We start from the raw sequence: 16,410 nt of genomic DNA, 5'->3' as shown, positions 1-16,410 counted from the left end.
CTCAAGTACCATTGTGCATCTCCATTGTGTACTATTTTATACTATTTTAACCTTAAATATAAGTCAGAGCGACTTCCTGTACATTTTACTCCAGCTATGGTTAAACCTTTCTCTGCAGATTAACATTTTAATTAAAGGGATAGTTCAACATTTTGGCAAATGCAGAGACTGCTTGCCAAAAAACTGCCCCAGACAGAGACGCGCATCAGCGGTTTTGCATTAATTTACCTTGAAAACAACTAGTAGCGTTCCATTATTATCTCATAGCGTGGTGAATGTCCAGGTCACAACTTGTCCACCAGAGCGTTTTGGAGTTGTTGGATTGTGTATTTGATGAGGGAAACCAAGAAATCCCATTAGCCACGTATATATATCACTATATACTTCTTTTGCAGGTGATAAATTAAATGCTGAAGTAAATGCATGTAACCAAGTAAACGTGAGGGGGTGTAAAGGAGTAAAGAATCTGCACACCTTCTCGACAACTTAAGCTCCAGTTCTCAAATGAAGCCAGTGGAAATAGATTAAACTATCTTGAACAGCAGCTGGTCCTTGGTTGAGGATCATTATCCACTGTGGGGAGGTCCGTAGTGGATGAAACATATCAACTCTTGTCAAAACTGTATATTAAGTTCATTTTCAATCTTTCTAATGATCCTTTCACGCTCGACGATGTAGTGTTTTCTCTATTAGAGGCAGATCCTGCAACATTCCTTAGTGCAGCTGAGAACTGCCAGACGATGTATTGCACACAAATCCTCCCACAGACACAAACAAATATACAGTCTTGCTTGAGTATGTGCACGCAGCTGTGTGTTCACATACCCACACCTACGCACAGGCGCTGCACTGATTTACCAGGCCTTTTTAAAGTAAAGTCAGCTGGATGAGTAAGTCATTTACCAAGCAGACAGACCAGTCATAACCAAGGTGTAAAAATAGTGGGAGACTCAGCTCTGTGGGTCACAGCTGGTTCAGTGAGACTACTAGTGTGTCTACTATCACAATACTGAAACCACATTTTCTAACATTGTTAAAGCAGAAGTAAGCGATCCGGTCGTTTTCGCTAATGCTGCGTTCCAGGCAGGCTTTTGAAATCGTAAATTACAGCTTCAAGTCACAACTTACGACTTTGTAGCGTTTCAGGCAACCCACTCATGTTTTTCCGACCTGTTTTACCTGTGAAAAGTGCACTATAACGGCCACTCGTAACTTCTGATCTGTGAACTCGTACCAGATCAAACTGATACAACTTCACAGGTCGGAAAAACAGGAGTTACGAGTTGCCTTGAACGCACCATAACAGTCCTCGTCCCTACATCGCCACATTCACGGCGTCCCTTGGCTGCACACACAGCCCTGCATGCCGTTCTCTCTCCTCATTGGATAAAAACTGTAGGATACGATAAATGTTTTCTCCTCGACTCAGAGCAGAGCAGAGTGACTGACAGACCCGTGTTTCGGTTCAAACACTCTATGTAAGTGATTGCTGTCGGAAGATATAACTATTTAAGACTTATATTAACACAAATATATCACTTACTTCTGCTTTAACATATACAAATAGAAGACATTTTAAAAATATATTTTCTTTCCTTGAGTAAATTAGGAGAATTTCCACCACATTAGTGCTCTCCCACACTACAACTACTTTAGTTCTTATGAATAAAGGCACTTTTATACAAGATGTTTGTACACCTAATAAAGATGTCAAATCTCAGGTCCCTCCAGCTCCATTTGGCGGTGTGCTCTGTGTGCAGTCTGCACTGCTGTGCACTATTCCTCCACTGCAAATGTTTTCACCTCATTCTCAGACATTTACCTCAGTTGAGGCTGTGTCTCTGGCGACCTTTATTCCACACATGTCGGCCTCATCAGACCTCTCCGCTTCTGGTAGACATGATTGCCTGACAGATGCTCAGACTGACAAAGAAGTTAGATTTTACGGTATAACCGACAACGTCACTATTGTGTGTGTTCTGCAAGAAAGGACTTTGACTTCTGTGAACTAGCAGCTCCTTCTTTGTCCTTGCATCCTTCCTGTGTGTCATCCTGCTGTACACTAAGGACATGCATTTACAGTACAACCCCAACAAACTATATCTTGAAAGGCAAGGCAAGGGAATTTTATTTGTATAGTCCGTTTTTACAAACAGTTTGTCTCAAGTTTGGGCTTTACATGGCATCATAACAACATCCTCTGCCCTTAGACCCTCACATTCCACTGAGGAAAAATTCCATGGAAAACCCTTTTAACAGGGAAAAATCGGAGAAACCTCAGGGTGAGCAACAGAGGAGGGACCCTCACCCAGGACGGGCAGACGTGCAATAGATGTTGTTACAGACAAGAAAACAGTTTATAACACAGAATGTGGGAAACATGGAAATGTTAACAGCTGAAGAAGGAAGCTTCTGGTAGGCAAGGGAGGCAGGGAGAGCAGGCCAGCTTAATGGGAGGACTGGATGGCAGACTGGTTCATGAGAAAGATGAATCCAAGGTGATTCTATATTCTTATTATTAAAAAGATAACAGGAAAGACCAAAAACCATACCCGGCATCATTGGTATTTGAAAATAAGGGAAATTATCCGTGACCCCGATGCAGGCAGTCCCACCACACATGACTCCTTATATTTTGAGGAAAGTGTACAAGACACTTAAAATTACCCCTAGTCAACCATTTACAAACTACAAGATGGTTTTCACAGCTCTACTTCCTGAAATTAGGTGGACATTTGTATTTCCTTCTTTACTATTGGGTGAAATCAGGCAAACCTGATAAACACTTCATCCAATAGTGGTGGACATGATGAAATAAAAATGCCCACCTAAAATCAGGAAGTAGAGCGTGTCTTGTACACTTTTCTAAAAATATAAGGGGTCATGGGTGGTGGGACTGCTTGTGGCGGGGTTGCGGGGTCGGGGCTTTGCGCTCGCACTTGTGATTTTTGAATCTCACGACTCGAATCCCGCGAATCTTCATGCGTACTTGGGGCGCTACTGCCGCCTGCTGGGCCTGAGGGGAAATACGGGAGCTTTACAGGAAAATATGCAAACTGTAAGACGGCGGGACAGACGATTAAAATAACAGAATTTCCCAGGGAAAACCGGAGGGTTGACAGGTCTGCCAAAAACCAACCAGGTGTTTGTCTGTAGATCAAGATCAACATGTCAAAAATGTAAAAACTCCATTGCAGTTTATGTCAAGTAAACTGTTTGTCTAAGGGGAACTATTTTAGATTGTAGATTCATGCACATTTGATGTGATGACCGCACATCGGTGTTCCCTTTATTGCCTTACTCATTCACCACAATGCCCATGTTCATTATAATATGAGAACCACATCACTGAGTCACACAGTGTGGCTCATTGATGTGTTTAGGACATCTTACAACCATCATACTCCTCATACTCCTCTTACTCTCAGCTGAACCAGACCTCATGTCCTGCTTGAGGGTGATGGAGGATGGAAACATTTGCTAGAGGAGCAGCTATAAATAATCAGTGTTGGACACTGAGCCCAGTATGATATTTACGGCAGATTCAGCACATTGGTTCCCATTGTTTGCACAGCAGCACTAGAGTGAAAGAAACAATGAGTGAGCTGTTACTCACTTAAACGGCAATGTTGTTGTGATTAGATGGAGTGCAACAAATAATACTTTTGTTACAGTAACCTCACTATGGGTTGGGAACCAATTGTGATTAAAGTCCAATAATTGAAGAATCTGCATCTTTTTGCAAATGGGTACCTCTACAGTTTCAGAGCATGATTCACTGTCACACCTTTTTACAAATCACACCTTCACCTTCACATCCTAATAAACGGGTGAACATGTGCATTGAAGGATTTGAATCCAGTAAATGATAATGTCATGTTGACTTAAAAGGTAGAGCACTATTACAGGATTTACACTAATATCAAAACATTAATTTGCCTAATTAACTATTATTTATTTGCACGTTAGCCTGAGATGATATAGGTACAGCCATGGTCCCATGGCTGTATGTCAGCTGTATGTAGTGCATAGTGTTATGAAGCATAAAGCACTTCTGATCAGAGACTGTGCCTACATGATCCAAGGTACAAGTTGCAAGAACAGGCATCGAGTGCAGGGTGGGAATGAAATTACAAGTCAGTATACCAGCGAAATGATTTTGAATTTCGTATGTTCTGTTATGTTGCAACCCGATTAATTGTGCTCATGGGAAGCATTAGTAAAGTAAAAATATAGGTCACTTGTACTTTCCAAATGTCCTCATCCGGCCCTTTTCTGAACTATCACTGGGAGTTTCCCACTGCATAGTTTGTTAATCTCTAGCTGGACACATGTTTTATCCAATGGAGCATCAAGCTGAGGATTAGATATTGACCAGGTACTCCGAGTCCTGCAGGACTCTGCAGAGCGGCAGTTGTATGATGTTTCATCATATCGTTCCCAAGGTACGTACTACAAACATGCTGCTTATGAAATGATTACTCGTGTTATTTTGATTATCTGGTGCAATCATTGTTGTTAAAACTACATGTAATGTTTTACAAGAAATTGGAAACAGAGTTGATTTCAAGCATTGAAACAAACAGTCAATGTCCTCGTGTATTTTGGTGAGGCCAGTCTGAAAGTCACTGAGGTCGGACAAAAAATTCAAAAAAAGATTCAGAATTAAAATACTTATAAAGTGAATTTATGATTAACACACACCCACACACACCACACAGAAGCACAGCTGGCAAGGGTGCTACTGCAGTGCTTGCAAACCAGACATTTTTGGGGATGCCAGGAACTAATTCTGGCCACCAAACGGTGCCAGCTGGCCTAATAATAGCGTGTGTTAGGAATCAGCTTGCGCTATGAGGTAATATGATGAATATGAGGTATCCAGCACAGAACTCCAGGTTACTTTGCAAGCACAAATTAATGGGAGGAAACTTTGCGCAACCCGAGACAGGTAGAATAGATCACTATCTTTCATGGGGGAAAAAAACAGAGACATCCTATTATAGCTATCTCTGCCAAGTCAGACAGTCTGTCAGCACTATGGCTTGTCAGCATGTGTTTTACAGTCATAATGTACTTGACCTCTTAATCTCAGCAATAGATCACTGGGGCTCTAACATTCTGGCTTGTTTACAGAGGCATGAAAGTATATATCACAATAAGAGATACTTAAGTTTAATGTAATAAGATATAGATGATAAAAATTTCAATTCAGGCACTCACGATGTTGAGGGCCTTTTTAATGTCTATATACAGTTTTTCTAGTTGCTGGAAAAAGTAATCATTTTATAATGACTAGTGACATTGCTAACTGAGATTTCTCAATGGTTTGAATGTAAAGAATAAAGCCTTTGCCAAGTCATTTGAAGAAAAAGAAAAGCGATAATATTTTACATAACAGTAATGTGTAAGTAAATGATATTGCCTTACCACTTTTCTCCTCCAGCAGCCACATGTTGCTGAACAGTGTATCCAAACTGGGCTTGTTTAGGACCTTTGATGATCCTGTGTTTCTTTGTGTCAATGTTGAAGCAGTCATTGAACCCTAAAAGACAGAAAAGACAGTTATCATCAGCAACATCTACAGAAGAGCTTTAAAGGGATGGTTCAACATTTTGGCAAATTGGCCCATTGCCATAATCCGTATAGTCATAGCAGTAGGTTCGTTACCTTTATTTGTCGGTGCAAGCTATTTTTAGAACGGCGGAGAAGAGCCATGAGCTGCTCAGAGCTACGCTATGGAGGCTAATAGGATTTCTTGGTTTCCCTGATCAAACTCATCAAATACACAATCCTACAACTCCAAAGAGTTGTCCAAAGACAGAGTTGTTTTAGAGGTAAATTCATGCAAAACCGCTGATGCGTGTTGCCTTCAGGGACAGTTTTTCAGCAAGCAGTCTCTGTATTTACCTCAAAAACAACTCTGCCTCGTAACTTTCTGTTATTATCTCAGTGTGGTGAATGTGCAGGTCACAACTTGTCCACCAGAGCGTTTTGGAGTTATTGGATTGTGTATTTGATGAGTTTGATGAGGGAAACCAAGAAATCTCATGAGCATCCGTAGCGTAGCCAATGGGCCAATTTGCCATAATGTTGAACTATCCCTTTAATTAATTTCTGTCAACATTACCCCCTCCCCCCAATAGCCGATGGTGGTGTTTGCTGGACAAGATCTTGAGCTATCATTGTTCACATTCGTCCTCTGAGCAGCCATTTCTTCAGGACAGACCAGAGTCTGCTGTGAGTTGCTATTGGAAAGTGATGAGGTTGGCAGGCTAGCTGGTTAGCATGCTGACTTCAGTAAGTCAACACTGGTGTTGCTTTCCACCTCTGGAGACAGCTGGATCAAGTCTGATGCTGAGCTTGCAACATTTCCTCTAGGCTGGTAAATAAACAGCTGTTAATGCTAACACTGGCTGTGTACCAACAGCAAAATGAACAAATAGCTCCTGTAAGGTCAGTGCCTAGTTTTATAGCGTGAGAAATAAATATACAGAACATCTAGTCTTCAGTCCTGTCTGGTCATATCTCAGCAATTTTATAGATGTTTTGACTGGGAGAACACACATGACATTAATAATGATCAGACCTCAGCATCTGGCCCTAAATGCAACACACAGCGGTAAGTCATCCTTTGCTCAAAATGCTTAAAAATATCCTCACGCTGTTTCATTTCTGTCTGCAGACTAAACACAGACTTCACTCATTAGGAAACAAATATTAATTGTCCAAGTAAAGCAGCCTGTCGCATTCGAGTGCTCTTCTTCCATCAGACATTTGCAGATCCAGCCGCATTGCATCAAAGTGACTCATCTGGCTTGTCTCAGCACAACGTATACAGTACATGTAACAGACCTACATTCAAGATGTCAGATGTGGGGGGGGGGGTTCAAATCCAACGGCTGAAAAGGCCTGCACTGCATCACCGCTAAATTTTGAGCAACTGAAATAATACAGTGGGCAAAAGGATTCTGCAGTGAGCCCCGTTTTGTAGTTAGCTACATTTGATAGGTGAAGTGTAATCTGAGGGGTGAGAGGTAAAAGCTGCTGTGGGACCTGATCAAAGTGAGGCTGTTCTCCTGATTGTGCAGTTTCCTCTCACATATTTGGACACCTCACCAGGTGGGAGGAAATGTCTGTTATCCATTAAAATACCGATCAGAGAAAGTATTTTGCAGATTTTGCATGTCACCAAGTTGCCTATTACAGCTTATTAATGGTGACAGCATGATTTGGCTTTTAAATTTCCATCAAAAGAGGAGGACTCTGGTTGAGGACACAGAGGTGATGAGATTTTCCTTTTGGCAGGGGAGAAGGGGAAAAATATAATTGTCTGCCCCCTCTCTTCCTCTCCATCCATCTCTCTCCGTTCATCTGTCTTCTGCTTAATCCCCTGCAGCTCTCCGTTTTCACCGCTTGCCAGACCTATCACGAGAGTGTCGGTTGATCGGTGTTCAGCGCCATTGATGTGTCAGCTACTGTAAGGTCAGGGACCACGCTGACCTTTATTCTAGAGGTCACACATCCTCCTGAACATGTAGCAACTTGGGCTGGGAGCAGTCATTTTCAGAGACAAAAAACATATAAAGAGAAGAAAGTTTGACAGAAAGTGAAGTTTATTTGATGTTTAATAGGACACTGAGGTTTATTTTGTAGAAAATGAAAACCTTAAAAAAATAACAGCTGATCTTAAAACACAAAGGCTACTACTTCCAATCACCACAACAAACACCTTCCCCCCTCCCTCCGTACACACACACACACACACACACACACACACCACCCCAACTTGTTAGATCTCTGCGGCTCTTGTCCACACACTAATGCCCTTAATCACCCCCACCTCACACTAAACATCCCCACCGATAGCTCACTCCCCATCTGTGAGGCTCTGGGGTCATGTTAAGTCAAGTGAGCCTTTTTTTCTCTGCTAGGGGAATTTCAGTTAAATGTAAACAACAATGCAGGAATGCTCAACAAAGTTGGAAAACATAAAACTCAAATGAACCCAGAGGAGCTCTAATTACAGACAGCTACAGTAGACACGTGGTTGTCGTGTGACTGTGAATCAGTGAAACTGCATTTTCATTGGTAGATGTAAACAGGTGAAAGTTTCATGGACAGACAGATTGCATAGGTAAAAAGATCACAGAATATTAGAGTTTGTTAGGCACAATTTTCTATGTATACTCCCAGTTATGCCCAAAAGCCTGCAGAGCCAGTTTGTTTGAGTATGGTTAATTTTTACATTTAATTGCACTGTATCATTAAATTATTGCAATAATTTTGTTGAATGAATTGTGTGTCACAGTATGAATAAGTTCAATGAAATTTAAATGTATATCAGACATACAGTCATGGTTCAAAAGTAAAAAATAAGGGTCCAACTGCAGCTCAGTTTCATTTATGCGGTTTGGTAGTTGTTTGCATTTTGACGCAGAAAAGAAGTCACATATTGAGCAGCTGTATGCTGTAAGAAAAAGTAGTCCATCAACAGAAATCTGAAGTTGCCTACATTCCTCAGATAGTGAATGCTTAGTAGTGTTGATACGTTGTCCAAACAAACAGCAAACCTAACTCTCTTCCCACTGTTTCTTTAACACGTGTCTGTAAACCTGGCGCTGAAACTGAGACTGTTGAGGCCACAACTTCATGCCACAGTTTTACAACGGGGCATTATGTGAGTGGAGTGACAGCCACACAGTGAGCAAGTCATTCATCGTTTACTGTTTGAACACCCAGGGGTATATCGCACCTTGATTGGCAACAACCGTAGACCATTTGTTCCGTTTCGTGAAAACCTCCATTAAAATAAATAGCCATCTCTGCCATGTGTGCTCTTCATGTAAATATTGACACATTCTCCATATTGCTCATTTCCTGCTGTATGAAAGCTTCACATGTTCAGCTGCTCTTTCATCCTGCCAACAAACATCCTCCTGCAGGTTCTGTTTATCAAGAAACATTAAAGGGCTGACTGAAAATAGATGGCTGGGAACGGATAGGTGTAAGAAAAGTCCATTTAAAAAAAAAATCTGTAGGCAACTCTTGGCAGTGTGGCACGGTCTAAATCATTCCGACATCTCTCCATCATTGTTCAGCTGGAGCACAAAAACATTCTGGTACAGTAGCTGATTTAATGCTAAGATGACGTTTAAGCAACCCAAAATAAATATCCCAAGATGCGATCGCAGGAGAGAGCTGAAGTCTGCCCAAGAAATGAGGAGAGGCAAAGACAGCGTCAGGGAAACGTGTCAGGGTGAAAGCATGAGAATGGAGGTGATCCAGTTTCCATTTCAGGCTACTAATGTGGCACGGCAATTTAATATTCCCAGTAATATCAGCAGCTTCTAACGAAATGTCGGGGAGTCTTGCTGAGTTTCCTGTGTACCGACTCCCATGCCCAGATAAATAAACCTCAGGCCGGTGCTGCCGGTGCGACCCACATTAGTTCGCTGCTGCCTTTGGCCTTACACCAAGCTGTGGGAGCTCCACCACAGATCCACTGACAAAGAGCAGCCGTGTGAGCGTCTTGTGCAAACTGCTGGCCAGGAGACATCCTCATATCAGACAAACATGATGCAGTTTCCTTTCTCCCCCACACCCTCTGTGTTTAGGAGCAGATTTGGTGTGCATATGTCACTGTATAAAAAACACATTTTAACTGCATCTGGTGGGTTTTATGAGTCCAGTGGCATGAATCTTTAACAAATATGAGAACTGAGTCTCCACATAAAATACATTTCAAAAGCAACCAAATGTCCCGTCCATTGATCCATCTCTTGGTTTCCATTACAATGGTTTTCTTTGGAGAGATGCTTTACAGTGGACAATATACTTTTAAACATGTTGGCACCTTATACCATTATTAACACAAGCCAATGTAAATACTCGCAGAGACATGGGGGTATCTGAAACCAGATGTTCCCGATACACACCAGCCAACTGGGCATGGGCTAACAAGCTGTTAACCCTACGAAGCCAAACAAACCAAGTCTCTGTGGTAGTGCGATACAGGATGGATACCAACACCAGCTATCACACACAGCTACAGATCAAAAAGGCTGCTGACACAGTACAAGCATCTGCCAACATGAATCCCTCATCTGGATCCTCACCAAACCAAAGTGTAATCAGTCAAGATAACCTTACAGAACAAGACAATGGCCTGTTTGAGCCATACGATTTCACTACTCTCGCTCATTCAGTAAACAGACCAACTAAGACAACAACAGCATTATTCCATTAGGCAAATGGCCCCAAAATGACAGAGTTGGTTTCAAGTGACACAGCCCTCTAGTGGCTGTACTGTAGGAGTTTGGAGCCCTTCTCACTGAAGGAGGTGGCTCAATGAAACTGTTCACCTTCACTTTATTTTAACCATCGCTGCTCATGGAACCCAAACCAAGATGGTTTGCAACATTAAAGGAGACATATGATGCTCCCTTTCCACAAATTAAAATAGTTCACAGGTGTCTTAAAGACATGTCTGTGACATGCTTTGGTCAAAATCCCCCAAGGATCAAACATCACAGCTCTTTTCATCCTCTCAAAACAGCCCTGTTCAGAATGGCTGGTTTCAGTGCCTGTCCCTTTAAATGCAAATGAACCACTGCTTGCCCCGCCCCTTCTACTGGTACCAGGTAGGGGTGGGGTTATGCAAATTGTTTTCACTTGAAAACAATTGAGGGAACAGCTCATAAAACCACGTGGATTTCAACCTAGGGAGTCTGAACATTACAGATTTTTTCGTCAATTCTCGCATTTTGGAGCCGGAAGGCAAGACAAACGCCTAAATATATGTTAAAGAGCCTTCAAAAAGTAATATTTCCATAATATGTCCCCTTTAACTAATGTAACCAATCACCTATTTTTACTAAGCATCCAAAAAATGACCAGAGCTAATCAAATTTTAGCCGTAGCGTACACTACCTATCCAGACCGACAAGCAGAGGTGATAGTACTAACATCAAGAGGCAGGGTAGAAATGTCGACTCAATGTTCACAATGCAACTTTTTAAGATGATATAACAGTATGTGACGAAATAGCGTCTGTTCTGTAGTTCTCTTCTTCTGGCCCCTCGTGGCTAAACACTGTAAATGCAGCTGCAGTAGTAATAAGCATCACACAGGTGGTGACAGTGAGGGGACAGCTGGATTGCACATCCTGTATAAAGCTTTGTGCTCCAAGTCAGATCTGAGCATGGACTACAGTATACTCCTTACAAAAATGGTATGAGTGGATGATGATGATGATGATGATGATGATGATGATGATGATGATGCAAAAAGAGACTCCCAAATTTCCTTTGGAAGGTGGCCTGATGTAATTGCAACCATGCAAGTTGAGGTTTACTCATTAGGAAATAATGGACTATAGCCTTGAAACTTATCAGAACACCCCCATGTTGTTTGTTTAACAGGCAACAGAATCTGGCATACTGTCATTTAGACTTAATGAACCATCAATTATGCATTTTGGAGGACCTCCAATAACAACAACAACTAATGGCTTGTCTCAGTAATCCTTTAGCACTGTCACTTTGTCACATACATCTCATATCAACATGGAAGTCAAAGTGAGAGGTATGCATGACAACTTCATCATCATACTCATCATCACCCTGTCATTTTGAGCCTCCATAGGGATGGATCTGGTGAATGTATGGAGAGAGAGAGAGAGAGAGAGAGAAATGTTCTGTAAGGGAAATGTTAAATCTATGTGTTGTACTTAGATGTTAAATGCTAATGTTTCAGAGAAAAATTCAACCCGCCGTTTACATCCCGATGGGACTACTGATCCAAAAGTTCCGAGCTTTCTCACACACAACACAAATATCAGACTAAAATGCTGCCTCCTTATGTGCCTGTCAAAACATCTCCCACCACAGCCAGCATCAAGTCTTTCTCCGCAGACTCCAGCTACAAGGTCATGTCTCCTTCTCTGTGGCATCAGCCCAAAACCTAGTTCCAACAAATTCCAAAATCAAACCAAATATTTACAATAGAGATTTCCTCTCCTCCACCCTTAAGTTTTGTGTTATTTGCCACACTAAATGAGGATAAACTAATTCTGCAAAAAAAGACAACAGTATTTATGTTTGGGGTGATAACAGAATAATACATTAAGAAAAACAACAACAACCTGAAATACATCATTTTCACCATCATTTTGCATTTGCTTACACTGAACTATACAGACTTTTACCATATCATTGCCCACAACTACTAAACTTTTTATTGTGTATTTTATGTGGAAAATGCAGTAGGTTTGGCTGGCTTTACTTGTGCATGCAGGAATATAATATATTTTTCTATGTGACCCATATCGAATCCTTTGAAAGAATACAGATATATAATCTTTGCTCCTTTTTATTCACTCCGTCTCTCTCCCTCTCTTTCATGCTGTCTAGATGTGTTACTGTTATAGTGATTTCACTGGTAATTGACCACAGCTCTGGCTCAGCACCAACAACTCTCCAGTCGTTGGAAACTTGACTGTGCAAAGATAGCATCAACTTTTCATTTCAGCGAACATGAATGCTTCCACTGAGACACAGAGTACCTCTGTAGACCTGAGGGGGACAACATATCCTTAAGTCAATTCACTGAACTCTGTCTTCCTGTCCCTTACTGGTCATACTGGGCCAAGATGTCAGGTTAGGAAGACATTCACACAGACAGCCATTCATTCACCTAAGATGGTCAGATATTAGGATTCCTTTAACTGCAGAAGATCTGTGTATGTTTGTCTTCTAAGAAGTTGGAAATGTGTATTTATCAAACACTAACAGAGAAGTTCCCTAATGTCACTTTTTAGAAGTTTTGCTTGGAGTTATTTATGTCAGACCTTTAAAAGCAGAGTCAAAATTTCCTGTGTCTGTTGGAAAAGTATAACTATCAATTAAAGCGCCATTATTATACTGCAAAGCTGCTTGACTAAAGAAACACAGTCAGGTTTATACCCCAACATCACAACAAGTATATAAGGATATATAGAGACACACACACACTCTCACACTCCAACAATAACACACCTACATAAACACCTCTCACTCACCTAACTGCTGGCTGCAGATCCAGAGCAGGATGAAGCAGTAGTACTCCATATGTTTGCCGGTGCAAGCGTGCATGTGCATATGTGTGTGTGTGAGTGTGAACAGCTGTGAGTGTGTATGTGGTGGGCTGAGGCACAGAGACCCAGTGGCAGGCAAAGTTAAAGATCCCACTCTGATTGACTCCAAGTCTAAGTTAAAGCGCTGCCTATATCTTGGGGAAGTAGGAGGGGACTGCAGGAGGAGAAGAAGAAGAAGAAGGAGGAGGAGGAGGAGGAGGAGGAGGAGGAGGAGGTCCCCTCACACAGCAGGCAGAAACAGTCTGTCTCTCACACACTCGTTCAGCTCAGTGTGACTGGGTGAATACTCTCAGATCGCTCATATTGGAGCAAAGTTTTTTCTTAATGGACATGTTTTAAAAACAGTCTAATGTGGAACAAATTAAATAGAACTGGTGAATTAAAGTAGTACTAAACTTTGGTTGGGCACCTCCAATGATTTTATGAGATGTGTGAGGAAGCTTAATGATATTTAGTCAATAATAATACAAAAAAAAACCTTGACATAAGCATCTGGTGCCATGACTGAAAAAGGAGTACAGACACAACAACTATAAGGAATGAAAGAGCTCAGAAAGACATAAGCAGATTCAAGGCATGAATGACGCAAGTAGGCACGTCAGAATTTGAAAAGACATTTTGAAATGTCTTAAAGAAAAGAAAAGAAAAAAAAAACACACACACACACACACACACACACGGTACATCACCACCAAACCTTTTCTCTCGACAGACCAGAACCATCTCTGTCAGACTGGAGCTATGCACCACTAATGCTATCATCATGGCACAACCACAAACTAACCAGTGTATTAACGGTGGAACGCAAATGTGGGGTTTCTATGTTACCTCATACCCCTGCACTTGAACCATCCAGTCCTAACTACAGAATGTATAATGATCCCACTTACGTAATAAGACATAGTTTGTGCATATTAGCTCTCCTGAAATCCATTTGCGGTCACCTTGTAGATCTCCAAATCAGCACTTAACTACCGTATGTCACAGATACGCACATCTTGTCTTGACACAGGCCTCATTCTCACTTTGGTTTGGCAAATGATTTTTAGACTGGTAGCACTGTGTTTAAATACATCAGCACCTGCGTCTGCAAACTACTTATACAGCTTTGCACAGAATATTTGGCTAGTAACCCAATAAATGAAGCAGTTAAGTTCTAATGTTAAAATGTTCCACTGATACAAACTGTGATCATTACAAGTTAGTTTAATTAATTCAATGGTTTTTTGTGTATTGATCCAATATTAACTCTCAGGCCTGGACTGGATGATTCCAAAACCAACCAATGTCGACTGCTTCTCATTATGTAAAAACAAAACAGTTTGGAAACGATGGATGCCATAAATTAGAACCGTTAATGATGTATGACTAATTTGAGAGAAAGTCTGCCTTATGTCAGTCGTCTCCAAGGAAACATTGTTGGGCTGCTAAACACCTCTGACATGTCATCTTCATCACACAGACCACCTTTTTTTGCGAATAAAGTAACACTGCATTCAATGGCTCAAATGTAAACATACACACACTCATTTGTGTGATTTGATTAAAAAACAAAAAAAATGTATTGTGTGTGTATATACACATATATACACACACTATAATATTGTCTTTCTCCAAAAGCAACTCACTCTAGCATCCAATCTTCCCTGAAGATGAGCTATATGACAACCTCTTGTCTTGTGAACTCAAAGCCAAAGCTCACTGACAATACTGCAAACAAAAAAACAAAAAAACTAGAAATATCACTTTCCCTACATGAATAACTAAACTGACTTTAGAATGTATTTATACTGTCAGACTGTTAGGTGGTGTTGGGGAAAACGGTGGTTGTTGCTGGCATTGGCATCAGCAACCAGAATTAGTCTGCTAATTCTGTTAATACTGGGTATATTAGTGGTTGACTGTGGTTTTTCTATGTGGGTATATAGAAAAAGTGGCCTACATTCACTGGATAACATGAGCTGTAAATGTATTGCATCTTGGGGTTTAAATGGCAGGATACAACAGGTTAACAGGAGAATATGTTAAATCAGGTTAGGATTACAGGGGGAGCTGCAATAAGTAGAATAAATGACCTACATCTCCCCCCCAGTACCACACATACAGCAACACAGTCTAACAGTCCACGTGAGACTGTGGAGCGCCTGCAAAGCTCATCATGGAGGTAACTCATGATGAATTTGTCAAATACCCAGATCTGATATCCATCTTTTCAACAGCTGTCTATCTGAAAATCTGTCAAATGGACAAATGGACACCCTCGTCTCCAACAGGCACTTCCTCTCCTTTCAACATGGAGTAATCACAGATAACAGAAATCAAGTCAGTATTTGTGCTTAGATGGCTCAGGATAACCAAAGCTTCAAAAAAGAGCAAAAAATAAAGTCAAGCCTTTCATTAAGGGTGCTTAAAAGCTCATTGGATTTTTATTTTAATCATCGCTGCTCCTCAGTATATATAGACAGTTGCCCCCCCTTTTCTGTCTTTCTTTCAAGTCAGGAAATTAAGCCCTGCATGCTGGTGCCTGAAAATGTCCACATATCACCACTGATGTGAATATCAGTGGGCAGGGTTCTTGAAATGAGTTACTGCATTAGGTGAATGAAAGTAAGTGATATTCAGTGGCCGGATGCAGAACAAATGTCTGCCTTTGACATTAGGACATTTCCTGCACTGTGAAACTCCAAACATCAACACGACGCTGACATTATGTTGTGCTTCCTGCTGACATTGTATTGATTTAAAGCAAAAGTATGTCTTCAGGGTATACCAGGTTACATCATGAGCATATAGTAATTTCCTCGAGCAGACTTAACGAGACAATACAACAAAGAAACGTTTCAATGGGCAGCATTCCTTGCCCATCAGACTCAATTTCCCATAATTGGAGGAGAAAATCAAGAAGTTATAGGGGGTTGGCAATCATTATAACAGAAAAAAAAAGTTCTCCATAAACATGAAAAGTTTCATAACATGAATTGTTTCATCCAGTATTGTGGGCACATATTCATGGCCCAAGAATCTCCCACTGTCAGTTTGTAAGAAAAATGATAGATCAGGGGGGGAACCTACAATTAAGATGAAGCTCTGCTGCTCTGAATGAAGGCAGTGTGCCAGTGCCGTTAAGGAGTCAGGCTCTTTATGTCAGTGTTTCAAGACCGGGGAGGTGGGGGTCGCAGTTCTCCCCAGTGCTTTGCTGTTAACCAAAATTGCCATGTAGATATTTAGCTCACTGTCGGTAACGGGGGGACTAGAGTCAAGGGGAACACAGTCAA

General features: G+C 41.2%; 1 protein-coding gene across 1 annotated transcript in view; it reads right to left on the bottom strand.

Moving 5' to 3' along the window:
* Nucleotides 1-13,278, bottom strand: part of itga11a (integrin, alpha 11a) — a 51,070-nt gene extending 37,792 nt beyond the window's left edge. Inside the window, exons 1-2 of the mRNA XM_085772814.1 lie at nt 13,061-13,278; nt 5,431-5,545 (exon numbers count right to left, since the gene is read on the bottom strand). Of these exons, the coding sequence (XP_085628940.1) occupies nt 5,431-5,545; nt 13,061-13,139 (194 nt within the window). The 5' untranslated portion in view covers nt 13,140-13,278. The remainder of the gene's footprint in view (nt 1-5,430; nt 5,546-13,060) is intronic.
* Between the last annotated feature and the right edge of the window lie 3,132 nt (nt 13,279-16,410).

This window comes from Trachurus japonicus, chromosome 3 (genome assembly GCF_045865225.1).
Source record: "Trachurus japonicus isolate A0001 chromosome 3, Traja_1.0".
NCBI classification, from domain to species: domain Eukaryota; kingdom Metazoa; phylum Chordata; class Actinopteri; order Carangiformes; family Carangidae; genus Trachurus; species Trachurus japonicus.
This window is presented reverse-complemented; position numbering and strand designations above follow the sequence as displayed.